At 38.2% G+C, this 24,165-nt stretch overlaps 1 protein-coding gene across 1 annotated transcript; it reads left to right on the forward strand.

The window, feature by feature from the left end:
* The first annotated feature begins 21,025 nt into the window (after nt 1–21,025).
* On the forward strand, nt 21,026–23,570 carry si:ch211-117l17.6 (regulator of G-protein signaling 21). The gene is made up of 5 exons (XM_063460401.1): nt 21,026–21,102; nt 21,187–21,282; nt 21,370–21,419; nt 21,520–21,686; nt 23,385–23,570. Exons 1-5 carry the CDS (start codon nt 21,026–21,028, stop codon nt 23,568–23,570), a joined length of 576 nt encoding a protein of 191 aa, XP_063316471.1.
* The last annotated feature ends 595 nt before the right edge of the window (nt 23,571–24,165 follow it).

Here is a 24,165-nt window from a genome sequence, read left to right on the forward strand (position 1 = left end):
CAGTCAGCTCTGTTGTGATTGAAAGCTCAGATACGGAGTGATTTGTAGACGGGAACAAGTGGCCTCTGGATGTGTTTTGTTTCCTGTCAATTACTGTCAGAGCGCCAGCTGTGATTTATGTAAAGCGATTTCTGTGAATAACACCGGTGCTCACAGTTAGCTGCTTGTTTGTGCTCCCCTAAGACGAACTGAGTATTTAACACCTGCGTTGGCACCAGAGCTCCATGAATACGCCCATAACAAAGGTAAGGAGTGTGGGGAGCAGATAACAAGGAATATTGGTGTGTGCAATTATATGATGCAGAGGCAGAGCACGCGGGGTTCGGTTTTTGAAGGTTTTGAAGTTAAAAGGGCCTCCAGACATGCACCACAATGCCTGGCAGTTTTCTGCATCGTCTCTTTGTTCACTGACTTCTTTGAGCTTACGAGCACTGTTAGGAGGAAAGGAGAATGTGAGAGAAAGATACAGAATTGCTTAACCTTCAGAGGAGGCTTGTTGCTCTCATGAAATTTACCTAAAATACTTTATAAATTTGAAAGTGAATGATTCATTTAAATTTGCTTTCACCCAATTTTTTGTCCCTGTCGTCAGAAAAACTTGTTCCTGATTCAAGAGCTTACAGCAGTTTACAGTGAACAAAAGAGGCCTCTTTTGAAGAGCACAGGGCAGAAGTTTCTGGTGACAGACAGTGAAATTGAAATAGCAGAAAAGTCAAAATGAGCTGCTGTTTCCTGTAGACTAGATGTGAATCCTTCAAATCAGTGTAAAAAGTTATTTTCAAGTTTACGTCCATGCTACCATCTTGGATCTTTCATTTATTTGCACTGAAATCAGCCGCAATGACTCTGATGAATCATGACGATGCGCATGGATGTAAAATAGCCATCATATAAGCTAATTCATTGTGAAATGATAATCTAAAGAGGTGGATAGAGTCCCAGGAATAGAGCTTGAGTTTCAGACCTTCAGTCTAAAAGAACTCATTGACTTGTATACAGTGTTGGGTAAGTTACTTTAAAAAAGTAATTAATTACTAATTACTTAGTCAATATTGTATTTAAAATACTTATCTAATTACTGTGTCAGAAAAGTAACTTAATTACTAAATAAGTAATTAAACTAAATACTTCTTAAAATCCCTATAAATCTTGAGTGGACAAACAATAGAAATTAAACTCTTTAAATAATAAATAATTTTTTTTAAAGACGGAGACTCTACAGCAGCGGTCCCCAACCCCCGGGCCTCGGACCGGTACCGTGAGTCGTTTGGTACCGGGCCGCGAGAGTTGAGGCTCAGGTGTGAAATGTATGGTTTTCAGGGTTTTTATCGGTTTTTAGCGTTATTTTGTTATCGTTTTTATCGTTAACTCGGTTTTCCTGGGTCTTTTCACGTGCGTTATGAATAAATCTTATTTTTTTCGGTACCGGTACTAGTTTTATTTTGTTGTATTTATCCGCGACACCTTAAAGGCCGGTCCGTGAAAATATTGTCGGGCATAAACCGGTCCGTGGCGCAAAAAAGGTTGGGGACCGCTGCTCTACAGTACGCAGCGGTAGCATATCTTCCACAATGTAGCCTGCAATCATTTTTTTAAGCTCACCTTCAGACGCTTTCTGTGCTGCTGAAGTAAAATCAAGTTTTGCCTGCTTAGCAGGAGTTGCCGCGGTGTTATCCATGGATGATGAACACAATCACTCAGAAGTGTTCGTCTGTGCTCTCGTGCTCTCGCTATTAACAGCAGCCAATAGTTTTTTCTCCCCAGGACATAGCTTACATATTGCTGTAATGTTCTTGTCTGCTTGTTTCAGAAAAGTGAAGAGACGGGAATATGTCCATGTCATAAAACAGCCACACGCTTCAGCCGAGTCCGACATCTTCCGCTGTAGAATACGACTATGCAGCAAACTGGCGCGAAATGACGTGCAGCTGCACTACAGCGATGTTAAAGCGGCAGAGTTTACTTCTACGTTTAGAAGATAAATTATTGAAATTAAATAATGATATTCAGCGAGTTTAATTATTTTACAATGTAACGCAAGTACATTGTAAGTAACTGTAATTAAAATACCTAAAAATGAACAGTAATTAGTTACTCTACTTTTTCAGTGGAAAAGTAATTTAATTACAGTAACGCATTACTTAGTAACGCATTACACCCAACACTGCTTGTATATTTGGTGATTTGGTTCTGCTCTGAGTCCTCCCCAGTCGGGAGAGCAGTAGTAGCTTCTCTCAGTAGAGAGAGCAATTGGCAACAATGACATGACACTGATAAAGTCAAAAATAAAGTTAATAGCTTGAAATAGATGAGCTGGGGTTTAGGTGGGTTGCAAAGTAGCTTACAGATTCAGCATGATTAGGAAGGCTGCCAAAAGTAATGTAATGTTCAACAAGATCATTTTTAATTTAACTATTCAACAAGCTGAATTTTTTTTCTATCTTGTATCTTGCCATATGTGGTTAAGGTTTAAAATTGATCCTATTTTGGCTCTGTCAGGTCTCATGGCATTTTGTGAAACAGTCATAAAAAAAAATCTTTAAAAAAGAAATATTTTGTGGTCTTTGTGGGCATGAATTATTACACTTTTTCCTGTCTCTGAACAACATATATTTGTAGTAATGCATTTCAAATTTGTGTCACCATGGTAACTAAGAAAACAGCATCTGGCAGCAGCTGTATTTGAACCCAAACCATGATATTTTTCTAAATGTCACCCAGTAGCTTTTAATGTCTAAACCTTGTGACATATTTGTAGTGAACAATGTATTTATCAATCAAATGATATTTGTAAAACTCTCAGGCAAGAAAGTTAACGTGGCTCCCTCCTCCACTACCCCACCGCTGTTTTGGAACAGGACAATTTTGAACTTTTAGAAAAAACACTTCACTTGGTAGCATAAATGTGAAAGCACACAGCACAGTTCAAAGATATTTTTTTTAAACAGCTGTCTAATCAATAATCTTTTTTTCCAAGACATCAAAGTAACAACTATCAGTAAGCACAAGTGAAACCAATGATTTAAGCATAATTTTTCCACAGCTTACATAGTTAATAATAATTCCAGCAATTTAAAATGAAAATATGAAATGGTAACAAAAACAAGTTGTTGGTCACATACTTTTGAGGAATATAAGGTCTTTTTTAAAATAATTTATGGAATCGAAAATCTAGACTTTTTATAAATTAAGTTTATAAAAAGTCTAAAGTTTTACAAAAACTAATTCAGAAATATTTTCCTTGGACCATGATGGACACAAACCACTAGCCAATTTAGACAATTTGGAATAATTTATATAACACTATAAGACACTTTTAAAATATAATATAATAATGTAACGGCCTATGGCATGTTATGATTCACAAATAATAGGCTAAAGTGCCTTTACTGTATGTTTAGGGTGTTACCAGATATACTGTTTTATATATGCAGTTGTTAGCATAACAAATGTGAGCTACCTGAGCTCTGGAAGCGACTGATTGAGTTTTGTGGTGTAATACAGAAAAGGAAAAAAAATCCAGCCTGTGGAGTTATAAAACTGTAGCAGTCTGAACACACAGGTCCTTAAAAATTCAAGTCTTTACTTCTTCAGGGTTTGAAATGAAACTGTCTGTATTTCAAAGTGTTTTTGTTGTTTTTGCACAGCTGGCCAGCTGGTGTTTGAGGACTTCTTGAGGACAGAGTACAGTGACGAGAACCTTCTTTTCTGGCTGGCCTGCAAAAAGTACAAGAAAATAACCAGAGTGACAGAAATGACCATTGCTGCCAAACGGATATACACTGAGTTTGTCCAAGTTGGTGCACCTAGACAGGTATGGCTTTTGTGAATTGAGGAGTAAACAAAGTCAGACCTGTGAATCTACAAATCACCTTCGGTTGGTGGTGATTTGACTCACTTTTACTATAAAAAAAACATTCAAATAAAAGGAAATCTTTCACTCTCTGTTATTCAGTGCTACACAGTTTATCTTTTACAGTTAAACACATGATGTAAAAATATATTCAGAAAGAAAGGGTGAAATAAAAGCTGCTGTTTTCTGAACCTAGATAAACATTGACTGTGTGACCAGAGAAGAAATCAGTAAAAATATCTCTCAGCCGGGGCCAAATTGCTTCGACAGGGCACAGAAACTGATATATGGCCTGATGGAAAACGACTGTTACCCACGATTTCTGAAATCAGAAATCTACCAAGATCTCCTAGAGCAGGCTGAACAGCAATGAAAGCAAGATGAAGAAGAAGAAGACAAAAAAACACGGCTGACACCTCTTTGAATGATTGATTTTGCACCTCAGAAGACTCTTTAGAAACTCAGTTAAACAAAAAGGCCTGCCTGTCAGACGAAGGAGGAGTGAAAGGAGATACAGAGCTGTTGGTATGGAGACTGACAGGATCTAAAAGCCAAACATGATCTAAATAATGTATTAAGCTGCTTTTGAAGTCAATTTTTGTTTTGGATTGCGTGATGTTGCACAAAACGCCTGTAATTCAAAAAAAAAAAAAGATATCACGCCTTGAAAGGTTGACATTTGTTTGGATGAACATCAAGGGTAAATTCTGTCATTTGTAAACGCGCACCCTTAAATGATTTAGAATATGTTTTGGGAAAGTTAATTTTTCATTACACTGTCTTTTGGTATCCAATCACACAAACTAATAAGATGTGAACAGCGCCTAAGCAATATGATAGGATGTAACATGTGATGTCATCTCTTTGGCCTGATGAAATTCTCTTTGTGTATATTTGAAAAGTGTTTTTTATGGCAGTAGGAAATGTACAAATATGTTCTATTGTTGCAGTAGTGAATCACACGGGTTTAGATTTAGTTTAGTCTGGCTGTACATAACCTGCTGCCTCTGGAAAGAGTTTGTTTGCTGCACAGCTTGAAAACAGGCTGCCAATCATCTGATTACTGTACAATGTGATACCACCAGACCATTGTATGCTCCCTGTCAAAATATTGACAGTAAATATCATGTTAAAAAAGCGCTGTATTGTTGTTTTTGTTGGATAAGTGCTGCAGCTGCTGTGGCCGATTAGTGGTTAAAAAATAGTTCTACGCACAAGCCTGTGTGTTTGCCAATGAGTGTGTGTGGCCTTCACTGTGGCCATTTTCTCAAATGTTGTGTCAAGCACCTCTTCTATGTGAGCATGCACAGAGCCTGAAGCACAAAGCCTGGGTTAACAGCAAAAAGTTGATGAGCACCACTGTGATACCCGTTATGTCTGACTGGAGTTTTTGGATTTGACAAACCAGCTAACATAAAATATGCTTTGTAATATCAAGTTTGGCGTTTAGGACCAGCACAGTTCAGCTGGTTTGCTAAAATAGAGTCGTAAAATAAATATATTCACTGGCAAATTTATAAGAATAAGAATTGTTTGTAGCATGTGGACATTATCAAAGATGGACTTAGATTCCAGACCTAAAAAGGTTAGACAGAAGAAAATGCCTTAAACTTGCGTTCTGTTTAACTGCCAGTAGGGGGCAAACTCTAGAAGTCTGTAAGAAAATGATTTGACCTCAATAAATACTTTACAGATGAGTTTATGGTTCCAGTCACTAATTTCAGATCATATTTAACAAAAACAAACAAACAAAAAAACATAGTCAATTTTCTAAATTAGAGTTATTCTAAAAGGCAGAGCTGAGGATTAATAATTGGTTAATGAGCATGAGGTTTCACAGTCAGGCATGCCTCCTGCTTGTCATGTTCAGTTTCAAGATGGTGAAGGTAAAAACACTCAACCTGAGGACTTACGTGGACCAATTCGAAAAGAAATGCTGCTGCAGTAAATGAAAGAAATCAGTCAGCACGACTCTTTGGCCTTTTTTGTAGGAAATTGTAGGAAATACACGTGTAAAAATGTCTGGAAAAGTTCTGGTAGCCTGTTGCAATGATTGTATTGTAATTATACAATACAATTATTTTTTTTAATTAATTTATTAATTTTATTGTAGACACATTGTAAAAAACAGAAGATTCAATAGTATATAGTATACTTTGTTGCTTTGCTGTATCATGAATGGCTGTCGGGGAGGTCTTCATCAATAGGACAGGCTGTAAAATTTATGAAAACACAGCTAAAACGACTAAATTTAGGGCGCTCAACTGTCGTCTTTTCCAGGTTAATTCTGGCCTCTGATGTTTGACACCCATTTTATACCGTCTATGGTAGGTTTGCACTCTTGCCTTGACTGTTATATTTTTCTTATAATCTCTAAAACTGTAAATGACTTGCTCCAGTTGCCTGAATCAGGTCCGTGTTTGCACAAATGGAGATCTTAATGTCACATGTCACAGCGAGCCTGACGCAGACAGCCCAAGTTAACAGATAAAGTTTAAAATCATCATCTCTAGATAACATTTGTTGATGAAGGCTAGGTCAAGCTTGCTCCATAGATAGTACACCCCTCAGAAGTAAGGTAAATAACACCTAGTTTGAGCCACTTTGGGTATGAAGACATATTGTGTTCTCATGTGGTCTCATTGAAAAACAGACTTTAAGAGAAACAGAATCTCTGCTGTTTTATTCTCAAGCAAAAGAAAAAAAAAAGAATTAAAATAAATTACTCGCAAAAGTGTTTTTGAGGATGAAAAAAATCTTGTACAACTTTCTCAAAGTGTTGTTTAAAGTACAACCCATACTGTAGCTACTGAGGTGTGAAAGAAGGACAACAGGGACCTAAAGACAGTGATACTACTACAAATATTCAGGGCTGCATTACATGTGTAAAAAAAAAAATAGTTCATATATTTGTGACATGACTTTTATCAACTAATGATTACTTCCATGGCTTCTGTGAAAGAGGCTTAAATCTTAGAGCCAAGCTAACTAAAGATAATGTCAGTTTTCAAGATGTTCATTATAAAAATATAAAAGTCTTCTGACACCTTGTAGGTGGTTTAAAGCATTTTGAGAATATGACCTCAAGTGCTTTCAAGTGCAAATAGAGCCTGACAAGAGGTTTGATTTCCTCTATGGAGGACGGTCACTGAGAATGCAGAAGAGATACTGTAACCATACATGAAGAGCTGATGAACTGCAAGTGCTGAAGTGTCATGAAAAGCTTACTCTGGAAATATTTGGAATGAAACTGAAAATGTAAGAGGCATTTCAAAGAGAAAAAAAGAAAAGCATACACCGAGGTGTTCTCCAAAGTTACCGATTCAGCTATATGAATGCTTCTCCTAATCAGCACACCACAGCCTGCTATGAAAAGTAAACAAATCCAACAATGGACGTCAAGAGTCCTGGGCCTGATTTTATACAACAAGTGTAAAAAACATGGAAAGTAACATGTTCCAGCAAGGAGTCACTATTTGTAAGTGATTTAAGACTTAATTCCATAGTGATTTTTTTCATAGGGAGCTAATGTCACTGAATAAGACTGGAATAATTTACATCAGCCATTCTCAAAGTCAAGAGTGCTGCAGCCCACTTCAAAAGCAGAAAATCCCAAAGAGGCCCATCCGACCTTAAATGTTCGGTTGAATCAAAATACAAGAGAAACTGAAGTATCTATCTATCTATCTATCTATCTATCTATCTGATAGATAGATCAATAAAACTGTACATACCTCTGTACACTGTACACTTGCAGTATACGTTTGGTCCACCAGAGGGCCACGGTCTACATAATGGGAATCAGTGATTTACATGAAATCTCCATAACACATAGCACCACTGCATCATCAATGTAAGCAATGAAGCATTCTTCATACTGTTGTAGCTTCAATATGTGAAGCAAGCTGACACCATCATGCTGGTTAAAATAATTTTTTATTTATTTGTTTATTTTTTTATTTATTTTTTTGTGGGGGAGGGCGGTTATGGTTTAAAAAAAATTTGCTTTTAAGCATATAGTAAATCCCAGCTGAAGTGACTTTTTCTAAAAAAAAAAAAGAAAAAAAGAAGAAGAAGTGACTTTATTTCTCAAGTTTGCAGCCCATGCTGATTGAACATGTCCCTTTGATGGAGATGCAGGAGGTTCTCAGTTCAGTTCAGGTAAGAGTGACGATTGGACCCAACATTCAGAAGACTGCTTGCCTCACACATGTGTCCTGTGTTCTGTTAATGGGTGCTTAGTGAAGGTTAGAGAGGATTTTTCATTCTTTCCATCACGTTCTCTCATGCACATAGAATAAAATAGCCCTTTACAATGGAACATATATTGCACAGATATCGTTATAGTGAAGAATGCTCAAATTAAGCAAGGTGCATGTAGAGATAATGCCTCTAAACCAAAAACTCAGGCTTCAGCTACCAAAGAGATGTCATAATGACAGATATGGATATCCTTAATATGGTCCTCTCAGGCAAACAGCCAAGACCCGTATTTCAGATTTGCTGCTTCCAAGAAGAAACCAGATCTGAGGGAGGGGAGCTAAACCAGCTACCTGGATACAGAAGGTGGACTGACAATCAGAATTATCTCTATTGGCCAAGTATGTGCACACATACAAGGAAACGTGCTATTATTTTGCTCCCGGTGTTCATAACAGAACAGACAACAGACAATAGTGACATGGCACAGACAATAACAATATGTATAGCATATTCACTGTCATGGTGCAGAGTGCAAAGATGGCCCAGCATCTGCTACTTTGAACGGTGAATTATGCAAAACTATTCTGCTACCGCAGACGAGTTCAAGAATAACTACATGAAGTTGGAAATGAGCAGAACAGGTCCTCCTTGGGTTGCTAACAACTCTAGTAGTTAGCATGAAACTTGTTAATAAATGATGATCTTTCCAAATGTACCGACTCTCTGTGGACATCTGTATTTCTTAAGCATAGTCAGTCATACGCTTTTTAGTGACTTCTGTTATGTTACTTTAACAGCAGAGAAGAGCTTACAGATATTAATCTTTTAGTGGTTACAAGACTGGTTACAAGCATCCCACACAAAAGCAAAGTATGTAAATGTGTCATTTATTTTCCCTGAAAGGCAAAATATCTGTTTTCATAGCACAACAAAAAAAGACAAGAAAAGTGTAAAGTAAAATGTAACAACACATATTTCTCATGACGGAAATTAGCATCTAATTCCCAACAACCGTCATTTATAGTAAAAGAAAAAAAGATGCATCAAAATGAGGAGGGCATCATTTAAACAAGAGATTGTGACATGCTATTTTCTGACCTTATGTTATGTTTCCTGAATGAGCCATGCACGGAAACCTTTTGTGGACCTCACACACGGCATCTGCAGAATGTAGTCGCTCTGTGCAAGCAATCCTGCAGGGAGCTAACTTCTGCCTGTCTGATTGGTCTGGCATTATCTGATTGTATTTCTGGCGCTAGTGGAACTCAGCATGGGCTTAATACTCAGGAGAGACAGGATAGGACGGGATAAGATAGGATAGGGTGGGATGGGAGAAAAGGGGCTTGACAGTGAAGGTCAAAATGTAGGAGGAGAAGGAGACAAAAAGAAAAGAGAATCTGTAATTTAGAAAAAGGAAAAAAAGGAAAGCAGAGAAGGATTAGGAATAGGGAGGAGAGTGGAAGATGGGGAGACAAGTAATGAGAAAAAGAAGGATTTGTGGTGAGTTTACAATGAAATGGGGGGGGAGGCGGGGGGTTGAATTAGGAGAGGCAGTAAGGAGAGGAGGAAGGGTATAGAGAAAAAAATAAGTGAAAGCACAAACACTGGAGAAAATTGAAAAGAACAGTGGGATGCAGGGAGGCAGAGGAAGCAGGAAGTGATTGAGAAGAGAAGCATGGCAGGGCAAAAGAAGGGTAGGAAAAAAGATGGGGGTCGTGTTAAAGAAGGAAGGCTCAGAGGCAGAGAAGCCCCAGCAGGTCGATGTAATGTGAGCAGCCGAGGCAGAGATAATGCCCCGGGAATTTGGGACTCGGAGGGGCACGAGTGGCAGAGTTCGCAGTGGGTGGGAGATAAGGCAACCGAGTCTCTGCTGACTCCCACAAACTGTTCCTTCTCCCCCAACTTTACACAGTCTCAACACACACACTCCCACAGATTAACTTCTCCTGTGGCAGACCTTCAGCGCTTTAGCACAGACGCTTTAGAGATACGGGGCAAGTGATGAAAGAGTGCTTTTATTTCTACGCTAGCTTGTAATCTAAGGATGCAACAACTTTTCCCGTGTAGCTTTCTCCCAGCTAGTGTGCCAACGGGTGTGTTAGTGTGGGGGGAAAAAAACAAAGTGGAGAAAACCACGCTGTATCATTCACAGAGAATATTTGACACAGTTATCGCTGTTGTTGTTGTTTTTTGTTTATCAGCTGTCGGTGGTAATAGGGTGCAAAGAGGGAACACAATGTGCGAGAGAAGGAAAGAGGAAGGATTTAATAATAGCTATAGGCTTCATGAGGAAGGAAGTACTCTCAAGACGTCCATTCAACCTCAGTGATACACTAAGGCACACTATGCTGCCAAAAGTATTCACGCACTTCACACGCATATTAACTCGAGTGACATCCTGGTCTTAATCCATAGGGTTTTAATAGGATGTCGGCCCACCCTTTGCAGCTATAATAGTTTCGACTCTTCGGGTAAGGCTTTCCACAAGGTTTATGAGTGCTTATGGAAATTTTTGACCATTCTTTTGACCATGAGGTCAGACACTGATGTTCAACCAGAAGGCCTGGCTCACAGTCCCCGCTCCAATTCATCCAAAAGGTTGAGGTTAGGACTCTCTCTGACTGTGTTTTGGTGTAGAAGAACTCAGCTTGCACACTCATCCACGTCTTTATGGATCTTGCTTTGTGCACTGGTGTGCAGTCATGTTGGAACAGGAAGGGACCATCCCTAAACTGTTCACATAAAGTTGGTAGCATGACATTGTCCAAAATGTCTTGGTGTGCGGAAGCATTAAGAGTTCCTTTCACTGGAACTAAGGGCCCAAGCCCAACTCCTGAACAACAACCCCACACCATAATCCCTACTCCACCAAACTCTGGCACAGTGCAGTCAGACAAACACGTCACTGCATGCCTTCCATAACTGAAAGGCAATCGTATATCTGTCTTAATCACCAGGGGATGTCTCATAAAAAAGATGAAAGGGGCAAAACCGTGTGCCATAGTCAGGGGTTAAAATTGGTGCAAAACTGGAACGAGTGTCTAGTGCAGGGGTGTCCAACTCTCGACCTGAAGGGTCAACACACCTGAATCAAATGATTAGTTCATTACCAGACCTATGGAGAACTTCAAGACACATTGAGGAGGTAATTTAGCCATTTAAATCAGCTGTGTTGGTTTAAAGACACATCTAAAACCTGCAGGACACCGTCCCTTGAGGCCTGGAGTTGGACACCCCTGGTCTTGTGTTTGTGTCTACAATGTGCTGTGCCTCAGCATCCACTGACCCCCCTCTGTGATGTCAGCTCCCGAGAGCTTAGATTTATACACCTGTGGCCATGGAAGTGATTGGAACACCTGAATTCAATGATTTGGATGGGTGAGTGAATACTTTTGGCAACACAGTGCATCATTTTGGAAAAAAAAATCTTTTCCAGCATTTTATGAGTATTATGATTACGAACCAATCAAATGAAAACAAAGTAGTACCTACAGGTGGCCTCTAGATGGTAAATGGCCTGTATTTGTATAGCGCTTTACTAGTCCCTAAGGACCCCAAAGCGCTTTACACATCCAGTCATCCAGCCATTCACACACACATTCACACACTGGTGATGGCAAGCTACATTGTAGCCACAGCCACCCTGGGGCGCACTGACAGAGGCGAGGCTGCCGGACACTGGCGCCACCGGGCCCTCTGACCAGGTACTGTTTGTGCCTGAGGGTAGTTTCCTTTTTATGTATCAACTGTTTGGGTAATTAAGTCTTGCTTCACTTGCATATTCTTATAGATTAGTATTCACACTCAACCACTAGATGGAGACAAATGCCAGCTCTTATCATTTCAGCCTCATATGAGACTGGTATGACATGGATCAGGCAGAGTAAACTATACTGCACATTTTTAACTATTATTTTTTTTTATTTCATTTGCATCTTTGGTACCTTTGAGACCGCATGTTATGATTAGCATGTTGTGTAATTATAGCTGGAGGCTTTCTGGGTTTTTTTTTTTCCAAATCTTATTTTGAGGAAAGGCAGCAAGCTTTTTAACCCTCTGAGGTTCTACTATCCTGGAACATGGTTCTGTTGGCTGTGGAGCTTTGGTTGCTGGGTGCTCCAAAGAGTCTTAAGTAGGCACAACCAGTGTGTGGGCCACTCTTGTTTGTGCCGTTGTTGGTCCTTCAAGCAGCCACAGAGAAGGGCCAAACTGAGGCTGAGTGTTAAAAACAATGAAAAGTCTCCACTGCAGCCAATCTCTGTTCTTTCCCTGCTCTCTTTTTTTGATCTTTGATAACTTTTTTTTGCACTTCTTCTACTCTTGATGACTTTTACTGGCACTCCCTTCCCTGTTCCAGCCCACTTTTCAGCCAATCATCATTCGATCTACACATAGTCAAGTTACTACATGCTATAGGGGTTTTTGGAGTGCAAATAGGCTCCATTACCTGTAGGAACACAACCACTGTACCATAACACTGCAGGACTCGAATGAGCACCAGGTTGTGTATGTTCACAAGACTTTTGAGAGATTTCATCATTAGCTATGCTCTAAAAACAGGAAAGTGTCATGTGGTACAAATTCATGCTGACACAAAGAGTGACGCTTGCGGCACAGGCTCAAGTCTGGGGAATGTAGATGACATGATAAGAAAACGACAGTCTGACTTCCCTCCAAAACAGCCTCGTGTCCATCAGCTATAGAAAGCCGTTTCACTTCCACACAGTGTTCTGGTGAAACACTTGCGACACCGATTCCTCACAGTGTCAGGCTGCTGAGACAGAGGTGGTTTTCAATGTGACCAAGTTGAAGGTCAGCACACCAAGAGACATGATTTTATGCTTTTAAATGTAGCAGGACTATGAGTGAAGATCTTTGCAGACTCAGCATGCACCTTGTGATATTGTCTATTATATTTAATAGCGTCAGTTGTTTACATATTTAGACTTGGGTTAAAAGCAAAGCTTTAGAGCTCAGTAGCTGATCTTTAATCGTGGGTGGAAAAGCAGGAATATGATCATGCTGAATGCAATGTGCGCAGCTAACATCGCGCTGCATACAGCTTTCTCGAACTGTAACGATGTTGAAAATGAAACCTGACCGGCCCCTCATCACACCTGTCCTTCACAAGAAACAAAACCTACATAGGCGCTTCCTTTGAACTGTGAGTCATGTCTCTGTGTGAAGCCGCCCCCCCCCCCCCACAAAAAATTATATCACAAAACATTTTTTGTTTACTCGGTGAAAGAAACTAAAAGAGACTCCCAAAAAATCCCTTTCTGGGCTTTTTAAATTTGAAACACAGAGCCTTGTTGTAGAAAAGAGTACTAGAATTCCTCACTTCCTCTCGCAAGCTGGTTATTCATTCACACTTGTACCTCATATAGATATGACCATGTCCAACATGATGGAAAAGCTCATTCCAGACAGCACGGAGGATCAGCTCTGTGTGTCTCTTCCGACTCCCAATGCGGCACTTTTACGAGCGACCCTGAGGCTCAGTGGGACGGCATGTCACAGTGACCACAGTTGTTTTTGTTTGCCATCATTTATGTGGTTGGCAGAAATCATTTCCAAAAACAAAGATAGGGCTTTTTTTCTCTCTCTTCTAGCTCCTCGGGTTGATACGATTGTGTCGTATGATGACTCAAATGGTAAAGGGTCTTTTCTTGAGCCGCCTGAGTCATGTATGCAAACAAAGCTTGGTGCCAATTTTAACTTGCCTGTGATTGATGAGATAAAATCTAGTTAAAAGCTGTTATTCCCCACAGGGCAAGCAAGCACAGAAGAGGATATGTTCAGATCTGTGGGCAACATCAATGCTATTCTTCTTCTTATCACTGTGAGGCTTACGTCAGCCCCAAATCTAGCCCTGAAAACTACCCCTGTGGTCTGGAAGCAAGCAAAAAGTGCCTTTCTATATATTTACAGAAATGTCTTTTTTCCAAGATGGCTGAGATAATTTAATGAAAAAAATACATAAATTGATAGCATAAGCTTAGGGTCAGAGAAGGGTTTAAGTGACTGGGTGATGATGAGAATGAACCCCATCCCCGATTCAATATCCAAACTACAATTTCTGATTGCTTAGGCTAGGTTAGAGGTAGGGGTTACTGATAACTCAGAGGATTCCAGTGGTGAGGGGTATCACTAAACCCTCTGAGATCACCTGTGGTGAAGTCCCCAACCGTAACACCATCATCGTAGGCAATCAAAAGATGTCATTTTTGTTTTATGACATCTTTTTCATATGTTTTTGTAACAAGGGAACAAGGAAAATAATCAATCTGACATTCATGTGTTTCTCCAAAACATAGGGTTGGGCTCAGAGTAGGGTTAGCGCTGGTAGCTATAATGACCTGAAATCATCTATGACAAAATAGAGTTTGATTTCTACACTTTCACAGAAGAAGAACAAAGAGCTGTTTGAATTCCGTGTAAGAGTAACAACAGCGTTCCCAGTACTCACAGCAAAATCTTAAATACCTCTCTGTCATCTGCGTAGAATGAGAACATGCTGGCGTTTTTTGTTTTGTTTTTTTACCTAGTAACAAATTAATTAAACATAATTACTGTAAGCTGTTCCTACAAAGTTAAGTGAAAGTGACAGAACCTTTTATGGTCTCTAGTTTTTTTTGTTTCGTTTTTTTTTTCACCACATTATTACAGCTGCTAGAGTTATTGTCTCACCAAGTTCACTTCCTGTCAGTCAGTCAGGCCTGATATGTTGAAATGTTTCATGATTTTCCATTATTATGTAATGCTAATGTCACAACCGCACTGCTGAAAGCATCCAAAAGGTAGTTTTATGCAGCAGACTAAGAAAGAAGGACATTGTTGAAAATCTGGGGAAATTCTAATGCAGTAAACATACTTGGAAAAAACATACTACACAAAGAAAAGAAGAACCACGGTGTTTAAAATGCAAATAAGTGGTTAAATCAGAACAAGAGTAAAAACACTGCTCCTGGTAAACAGCAGCTAGCTAGCACTGTCTCTATCCTCATTAGGTATTTAAAACCTTGTTAAAAACTTTTATTGTTTCTCCTTAACTTCCAAAACCAAAGCTGCAGAACCACTGCTACTGCATTAACAGTAGCCATTATGTAGTTTAATAAGTTATAACGGTGAGACCATTAGATATTTAATGGGAGAATACAAATTTAAACTGAGAAACCCTAAAAATGAGGTAAACCGGATTGACGCATAAAGCTTTTTTTTTTTTTTTTTTTTTTTGTATGTTCTTTTGCACGCAGGTAGGAATGAACTTGATTTGATGGAAAGTATGTGTCAGGTTCAACAAGATCTACAGAGATATTAGTAGTCTAAAAATAGCTCCTCTGAATGGCTAAATATGAGAAGAATGTTCACGACCATGCTATCTGTTCAGTCAGATGCCTGTGTTTGTTGATTTTATACTGCTATGTGTCAGCGAAAGATTTGATTCAATTAGTTAGCGTTAAAATGACACGTAGTTTTGTGCTTCCATGCTGTCACCTCAGAACAGTCTGTTACAGATAACATTACTTGATTTTCTAAGGACTGCACTTGACCAGGAAAATGGCAAAGATATAATGTTAGAATGACGTTAACAGACACAGTAAGTAAAGTAGAAAACAGAAAAAGGAGTCACTAAAGATGGTATAATTAATTGAGTAAAATAAACATTTTCACATATTTCTAGATCATTTGTAAATTAAGTTTAAACTCATGTGGAATAATTTTAACTACCACAAAATCTGAATGAAACTCACGTACAGTGTAGGCAAAATCACCCGAGTGCCCTATGATACAAAACTACAATAAAGTTACTGCTGCAAAAAGGCACATTGTTCGGTTGCTCTGTTGTACGACCGTGGCAACCGCCACACAAGAGGAAATCAACCCACTGTGTGTTTCCATTTGTTTTTAATTAAACTGTCAGCCAGTCTAGCTGATGTTTTAGACTGAAGAAGACAAGGCTATAGAGCCACAACGTTTTGCAAGTGTCACAGGCAGCCGCAGAAGTGGAAGTGCCCTACCCTGCATTTTTTTTTTTTTTAATGTGTTGTAATCAAATGGTTGAGTCTCATTGATAACCCACCTCTTGACCGAGTAAGCTCCAGTGTTTCACTGCGGAAGTTCAAATTTTTCACCATCTATATACAAATATATATACAAACAATTGAGGTTTTAGTCTATTAAAATCGTATTACTTTATATATTTAAATTGAGAACAAAAAGGGCACAACTGAAGCCTGTTTTGTTAACTTGAAGACGACTCATTACTAGCGTCACTCATCACAAGCTAATTAGCACAGAGCAGTTTTTTCCACTTTTTTGTAAATTGCATGAAAAAAATGTAAGCTCTGGAATATTTTATGACTCCAATCATACTTTTATGAAGTTGTGGAGTGGTTTTGTTGTAATATCTCCTGAATGACACCTGGGCCACTGAATGGATCCCGCGTAGTTTACCTTACAAGGAATACAATCTGTGTCAGGATCACTGAGATAAGCTGGCTAGCTGTTGCTCTTCTTTCTGGTCTCTTATCATTTGCCTTTCATTTTCATTTAGAAACAGCATCAAGTATAAAAATACTAACAGGAAATAATTCATGTAGCAGGTGGTTGCCCATTTGCAAAATCTCAAGCCGGCCCAGGCACACATGAACATTTACTTTAAAGGCTACAAAAACAAAGCAGGGTGAGATAAATAAATTAACCAAGATATTAATGCAAATTTAATTCAGTGAAAAAATATCAGACAGTCATGATAAACTATTTCAAAAAGATAACTAAATAGAGCATTTTTAAGATATATTTTGAGACACGATGTTAAAAAATGGAAAATGATTCAATCCTCAAACACATTTAAACTTCCAGTTTTAGCTTATTCCTTAAGGTAAAGCTTCCAGCTTACTAATTTTCTTCTATGCCTAAACTGCTTTTTTCTGTAGATCCCACAGAGACTTTCAGTGGGATTCAAATTCAGATATTTCACATACTTGATAAAGGCATGCTTGGGATTACTATTTTATTAGAAATTACCTTAATTGCTGAGGTCAATTCATGCACTGGGAAGCTTAAACGCTGCTTTAAAATCATGTTTCAATGTCTATTATTTAAAAGAATGCTGAATACAAGTCCTATAGTGAAATGAACCAATGTGATGGTCCTTTCTGTATGTTTGATCCTTGGGATAGTCATACAACCCTTACCTTTCTAATTCTATCCACGGTCCAAAGAGTTCCAGTTTAGAAATTGAATTGTATGGACTTATCATAATTTATTTTAGCCTTTATTCGGGTCATATTATTTACATTCATTTGACTAAAGAAATGATTTCAGCATATGTTAAAGCATGAGGCCTTCCCTTGTTTAGTGTATTTCATTTAGTCTATAATTCTCCTGTAACACAGCAGATGCTGTAGTATCCTCTATCATATATAAATGTACAGGCCTACATAATGCTTCCACTTTAAACTTACTTTAAAAGGAACTTTAAACTTAAAAGGAACTTTAAAAGTCATGTTTGCTACTTATGTTGAACAGCTGCAAATACAGAACTTTTACGTGTATCACACCTGAAACACATTCTGTTTCTGGCAAAAGCTACACTTTAACATAGAAAGAAATTGTTCAAAATTTGAAGTTTGATTTACATTAATTCCATAAGAACGCAGATGAAAAAAATACTTTGTGTAACCAGTTGTTCAGTAAATGCCATTGCATTTAGTCTAAATGACCCTATAATATTTTCTTTCTAGACAACTGTATATTTTTATCTTGGTTCCTTATTTAACTATTATCTCTATATACATATACAATTTATAGACTCACAAAATAACTATATGTAAAATATCTCTATGTAAATCTTGTCCTTTTGAAAAACACCTGGTTACAAGGTCACTGCAGAAGCTAGTAGGTAGCTAGGCGTGGTAATATACACTGCTTCTGTAGTTAGGACAGCAAAAGAAAAAAAATCTAATAATCTATGGCTTACAATTTTGATATAGATTTTTTTTAATGTGATTTATAGCCTCACTGAATGTTTCTCTGCATTATCAAAAGCTCTTATTTCTTTTAAATGATTCAAGATTATTGTTTAATCTAGTTAGCTAGCCATGCTATTATCTATAGCTTATGCACAGGTAGCAGATTAACAACCTATTTGGGTGTACAAGAGACATTAACCTGGAAATGGGCAATATATCAAAGCTAATAAATGTAACAATGATAATCCAGATTGTACAGTATTGTATAATGCTTATACTTTATATAGACAATTAAAATGCCATTTTTATTTGTTACAACTTCATGAACTTGCGACACAACGTTGCAATTTCACAAACTCAGTGGACCCATGATGAAGACATTGATTAACAAAGAGCTGTTCTGTATTCTGTGGATTTTCTCATGCCCTGGTGTGAAAGTGCAGTTCAATCAAGCATGCAATATTAAGGGTGTCGGCTACTAAAAATTTAAATCTCCAGCTTCACACGTGCATCTACTACAGCTCCTGTAGTGTTAGAGGGGAAAGTTTGAAATAAACCCACTTCAACATTCTCCTAACCACAAACACAACAGTATACCCAACAACGAGACCCCTGAGGGAATCCTGAAAAGCACCAAATGGATACACCTGATTTAACACACCCACCCAAAAATGCACACAGGCACCGACTTTGTGTGTTGTAAAATTTCCATTAGTAAATCAATATGGGTGATCAGAGAAGAGGAACTTTGTCTTGCCGGTTTACAAATATAGTTTAAGGCTTGCATGTTAAGGCTGATGGGGACAGTAAAGAGGGGACATTTGCGTTTTAGGAGTTGTTCTCAGAACTGTCTGTCGCTTCAGGAGTTTCAGTACTTATAGAAACTTCCCTACTAATTTCCTGTGCCTTAAAATGCTGCTACTCTGTCCTTGTATGACTCAGTGCATGTTTCGGTTTCTGTGCGCATGTTTTTCAGACCTTCACATTTTCAAAACAGCTTTTTTTGAGTTATTCTTTTTCATTTTTTGGTTGTCCTTCTTACAGCCAGCACAAAAATAATGCTGTCTTTGATCTAAAGAGCTTCCTGCAAATGACTTATTGGGCCCTGTTCCTCAACAGTACCTTCAAAGGCCCAACTTGGTGGTCAATTGTCCAGGAGCCTGCTTAAAATCAGAGGGCATTAGCTCTACAATGTATTGCCTTGCAACCCAGTATTTAGGGTGTTAGAGTTATGCCGCTCTCACTTGAAAGCCACTTGTTACCATGACGTTCAATTTATTGTTGGTATGCAGAATATATTTTGAGTGTTTCAAGGGTGTGGTACTTTAGCAGTTTTCAATCACATTCCAGTCTTTTTATGCCTTGTCTTTGTTTCTACTTTTATTGTTTTACACAAGTAAATGTACAAGTCTGTTTATCCAATTCATCAAATACCTTTAATATTTTGAAAATCAAGACTGTCATGTAGACAGTTTCACACTTTTGCTCCCTCTGATTCAGATCCAGCACTCTGATTCAGAAATAGGTGAGGTTTGTCTCTGAAGGGATGGTTGGTTCCTCTTTATTTTCTGTGCACAATGATAGCATTAGCTAATGTTTGCCAGTGGGTGGCTTAGGGCCTGTGCCTACAAATACAAACTGACCTGTAGTGCCTAATGTTCTAGACAAATCTAGACAAATGAAATTCCGTGTTCACAGAGTCCTCGGCAAAAAGAAAAAACCCCCAGTTCATTTTTGCTTCTGCACTCAGCTCAAAACTATTCAACTTTTGAATCTTCTCTGCGCTCATCCATGTTTAATGTCTCTCACCAACTAGTCAAAATAAAGTGGGGATTGAACTAGGAAGGAAAATGTTTATTTGTAACCTGGCAACAAGTGTGTGCAAGAAGCATCAGAAGATGAGGTCATAGGTATTTTTGATGGGGGAAAAAAATATGTGGATGCATGGGATTGTCTTGGTAATCCGTAGATGCTTTGTAGACATATAACAGCTCTATACCATATCACTGCTACAACAGTGTCAAAAATGTTTGAGTGAAACACTGTTAAAAACAATTAACATTGTTCACTGCAGCCATTGTCAGCTATGTTTTTATCTGATGGCATCATGTCGTTGGCGCCCTTCCTTTTCAAGATTATTTGACCTGTTGTACCAATACCTCTGGGCTCACTGTATGTGTTATCACATCTTCACCAATTGGTTGAATTTCTCTTCATGTCATCACATAGCAACAAAAAATGGACATAGATACAATATCCAATCCCTGTTTTACTGCATGTTTACATCCCAATACAGCTGTTTTTTCTGGGTTTTTAAGATCGTGGGTCATCTCTGCTGGTGGTTAATTAATCATAGCCTCTTTCACACAAGAAAATCTTGTCAATCACGGTCAGTCGGTTGCCTTTAACAAAAGTTGTGCCTTTTTTTCAGGGACATGAATGCATGCAAACAACTGATCAGTTAATTAACTGCTAATTCGTGACTTTTGTCCAGCCATTCATTGTAACAATGAAGTATGATTCTCACAAGATCCCACAGCACACCTGGACTTCCCTTACGGCACACCCATGTCTCGGCACACCATTTGTGAAGTACTGATTTAAAATATGGCATAGGTAGTGCATCTAGAATCTCCATACAGACAAGTAAAAGACAAAAAGGCAAACGCTCATATCACCCTATATGGACTACACACACATCACGTAGTCAATCAGTCACCTAAATACCTTTTTCCAGAAATCTGAGTAACGGAAAAAAATTTCTCCCATAGGAATTTTACAGCTGTGAGTCAGTAACAAGGGTAGATGAGTCTAACAACAGACATTTGTATTCGTATCCAATTGGCGTTTAGATACAGGTACCAGCAGGCCCACAGCGTCATAGGTATACCTTTCCTGGCAGTTTAAGGACAAGCCCAGGAGGGAACAGCACTTTTACACATATCACAGCAGGCTATTGTATCTCCCTACAGGGAATTACAGGGATGTTAAAATGCCCAAACTCTTATTTTCAAGGATTCGACTTTACGAATTTAAGGATTTAATGCCCAACATGCAGCGGCCACGAAGGTAAGCCAAGCACACTAATGATACTAAGTTTACATTTATAAACTTTACATTAACAAACATATTGAATTTGATTTTGTTTTTAAGGATTGACATTGTACTGAACTGCAGGAGGCGTAAGAAGGATATCCAGTATGTCAGTGTACAGAAATGTAATGATGAGATGTACTCTTCAAAGCTAAGGTATCATATGATTGGAACTGTTAGTTATTTTCATCTCCATGGTGTATATTAGAAAGAAAATAATAGCCATATATCATTTCCTTATAGTTGTCAGACTGACCATAAACTTCACCTGGAAAAACTGCTAAAGGACAAAAGTAAGAAGTGTTACTCTTCACGAAACTGAGCCATGTGATTCTACAAATGAATTTCACGTAATTAATAATTCTGTATGTTTAACCCTTTCCCTCTTTGCAGAGTATTTAGCAGCATTCCGCTCTTTTCTGCAGTCTGAGTTCAGTGAGGAAAACATTGAGTTCTGGCTTGCATGTGAAGAGTTCAGGTTGACTACCTCACCAGAAGACCTTCAATGGAGAGCAGACGAGATCTACCGGGAGTTCATCCAGCCTACAGCCTGCAGAGAGGTCAGTTTGTCCGTTATACCAGAGCTGAATAATATTTCATGCTTAAAAGAAGAAATTACTTTCTTGGCCTTTCTGAGTAACTTTGTAAACTAAAAGTAATCCCAAATATAAACGGCATTTTATCAAACTGGCATTACAGAAAAAAGGAAAGTATGATTGCGTCAGAGAAAAAACTGTACAAAACTTTTATAAATTCAGTGAAGCAATGCAGATGACTACCAAATTTCATAACTTCCAGTGCTTCTGGTGCTTTTAGTACAGTATTTGCTGTGCCATATTTTCAGGGAAGATGCACTGAATCAGAATACTTTAAGAAATCCCAGAGATAATTATGTTGTCACAGTTGCTCCAAGACAGTAAGAACAATACCGAACACGTAAAAATACCTACAAACACGTTAAAGTACCAAAGTAGAAGAGTATGGAGGGAGGTTATGTAGTGTTTTATTCATTTCAAATATGGCACAGAATTTTCCCATTGTGAACCACAGACTGCACACAAAATATATACATTGCTAGTAAGAAATCACTTAGCGGTGGCAAGTAAGCAGCACATGTATCATGTGGGGTTGTCAAGCAACGTATACTTGGATACTAATTCTACTACACATTATTATAGGATTAGATATTTATGTTAGTTTTTTGGAGTCAGATGTGGCCATATTTGGAGTTTGGAATCTTAAGTTATCAGCTATAGCTAGCGTGCTAGGTTAGCAACCTGCAATCGGAAATTGAAACACAAACTTCTAATACAGGTTGTACCTCACAGCATATTATTTGTTAGGTAATTTAATTAAAGTCCTCTAAAAGGCAATAACACAATAGACAAAGAGAAGAGGAAGAAGTCCACTTTAATAACTGGAGTTAGAGAACTAAGGCCACCAGCTGCCTGTGACAGGATAAGCAGTCACACTCCTACCTCCAACATCCACATGAATAAGGTATTTTAAAAAAACATTGTCATAAAGAGGGATTTTACCCACAGATAATAAAGTTAGGGTTTTTTTGGAGCAGGCTGTTAAAATGTTTTTAATGCTGTATTTCTTGGAAATATAGAAGTCTATGGGGGACTGACTTATGTAGCCATTCAAGGAACTTCCACAATGGTTTCTTTTTTAGTTAGTTGCAACTTGAAGTGAAGCAAGACCAATACAATAGTAATCATTCAGCTAAATGGCAAGCTAAATGTTTTATATATTCTTTAATGTTTCTTTGAAAGAATGAAGTATTTCAATTACAAAGAAAAAGCAGAATCCAAATACAAATGGAGCAAGAAATAACATAGTTTAAAAAGAAAGAAAGAAAAGAAACAGGAAAGGAAAGTCTTTAGGGACAAGTAGTGCGTGTGTGATCTGTCTCAGTAGCTAGAATTCTGAATTTCATGGAGTTTCATCTGATGAGTTGAAAAGCATATAAGAGAGCTACCAAGTTAATGTTTGATTTAATGTTTTTTTATTGTACCAGTAATAAAATTGACCACAAAATAGACTTTTTTTTCTTAAAAATGTAACCCTAGGATTCAGAGGTATTTTCTTACCTCCTTCCAGGGGTGTATTTTGTACATCTTGGTGGTGGCATTTTAATTATTTTGGATTTAACGTTTTTCAAGCACCTTTTTACAAATTGGAAACAAACCCAGCCAATTTGGGAACACATTACATGATGATATGTTGACTTCTCACATTTGTTTCCTTCTCAGATCAATGTAGACCAGCATGTTAGAGAGAAGATCAAGCAGGCACTTGAGAAACCGAGCCTTTCCTGCTTTGACGAGGCCCAGAAACATGTTTACCTGCTGATGGAAAGAGACTCTTGCCCCAGATTCCTGCACTCAGATGCCTACCTGAGTCTAAAGCGCAAATCCAGGACTCTGTGGTACCTTTAAAGATAGCTACCATGCCTGTTTTCTATTCAGCTGCTCCGAAACTTTATTTCACACTGGATCAACTAATTTACTGTTTCACTCTAAACCCAAACATAAAACAATATTTTTTAACAGTGTGCAATATCATTTTTTCTTTTTGTACTGATAAAATGCTGTGGACTATAATACAGCAAGGCAAACACAGTGACAGAAAAGTAATGTGAGTGTGGAGATATGTACGTATAAAGAATGTTGGTATGTGTTAGTACTTTAGAGGACTTTGCAGAGTTCAAGGTTCTTTGAAATACTGTATGTGTTAACTGAAAGTCTAGGTAAGTTAAGCTTGTTTCTGATGTGAAATGTTAGGACTTCTTGCCCAAATTTGGCTAATTCAGTCAGTAACTGTAGTCATTCATCATCTATAAGTATTCTTTTTATTCCAATATAGTCAGAATTATATTTATCTGACTGACTAACTGAGACATGAGGAAGGGCATGAGTCAAAATAAAGGATAACAGTTTCCACAGCTTACCCAGCAAAGGGATTCTGTTTTCAGTCACATGTCTGCTATATCCTTTAATTAGGTGTGGGCCTGACTCTGTACACCAACATCAG

The sequence above is a fragment of the Pelmatolapia mariae genome, linkage group LG17 (genome assembly GCF_036321145.2).
Source record: "Pelmatolapia mariae isolate MD_Pm_ZW linkage group LG17, Pm_UMD_F_2, whole genome shotgun sequence".
In the NCBI taxonomy this organism is placed as follows: domain Eukaryota; kingdom Metazoa; phylum Chordata; class Actinopteri; order Cichliformes; family Cichlidae; genus Pelmatolapia; species Pelmatolapia mariae.

What these genes read in the sequence shown, in the direction of transcription:
- si:ch211-117l17.6 (XM_063460401.1), top strand. Translation starts at nt 21,026, where the DNA reads ATGCCCAAACTCTTATTTTCAAGGATTCGACTTTACGAATTTAAGGAT. An exon ending in ATGTACTCTTCAAAGCTAAG is followed by an intron (nt 21,283 to 21,369) that starts GTATCATATGAT and finishes ATTTCCTTATAG; the next exon opens with TTGTCAGACTGACCATAAAC. An exon ending in AAAACTGCTAAAGGACAAAA is followed by an intron (nt 21,420 to 21,519) that starts GTAAGAAGTGTT and finishes CCCTCTTTGCAG; the next exon opens with AGTATTTAGCAGCATTCCGC.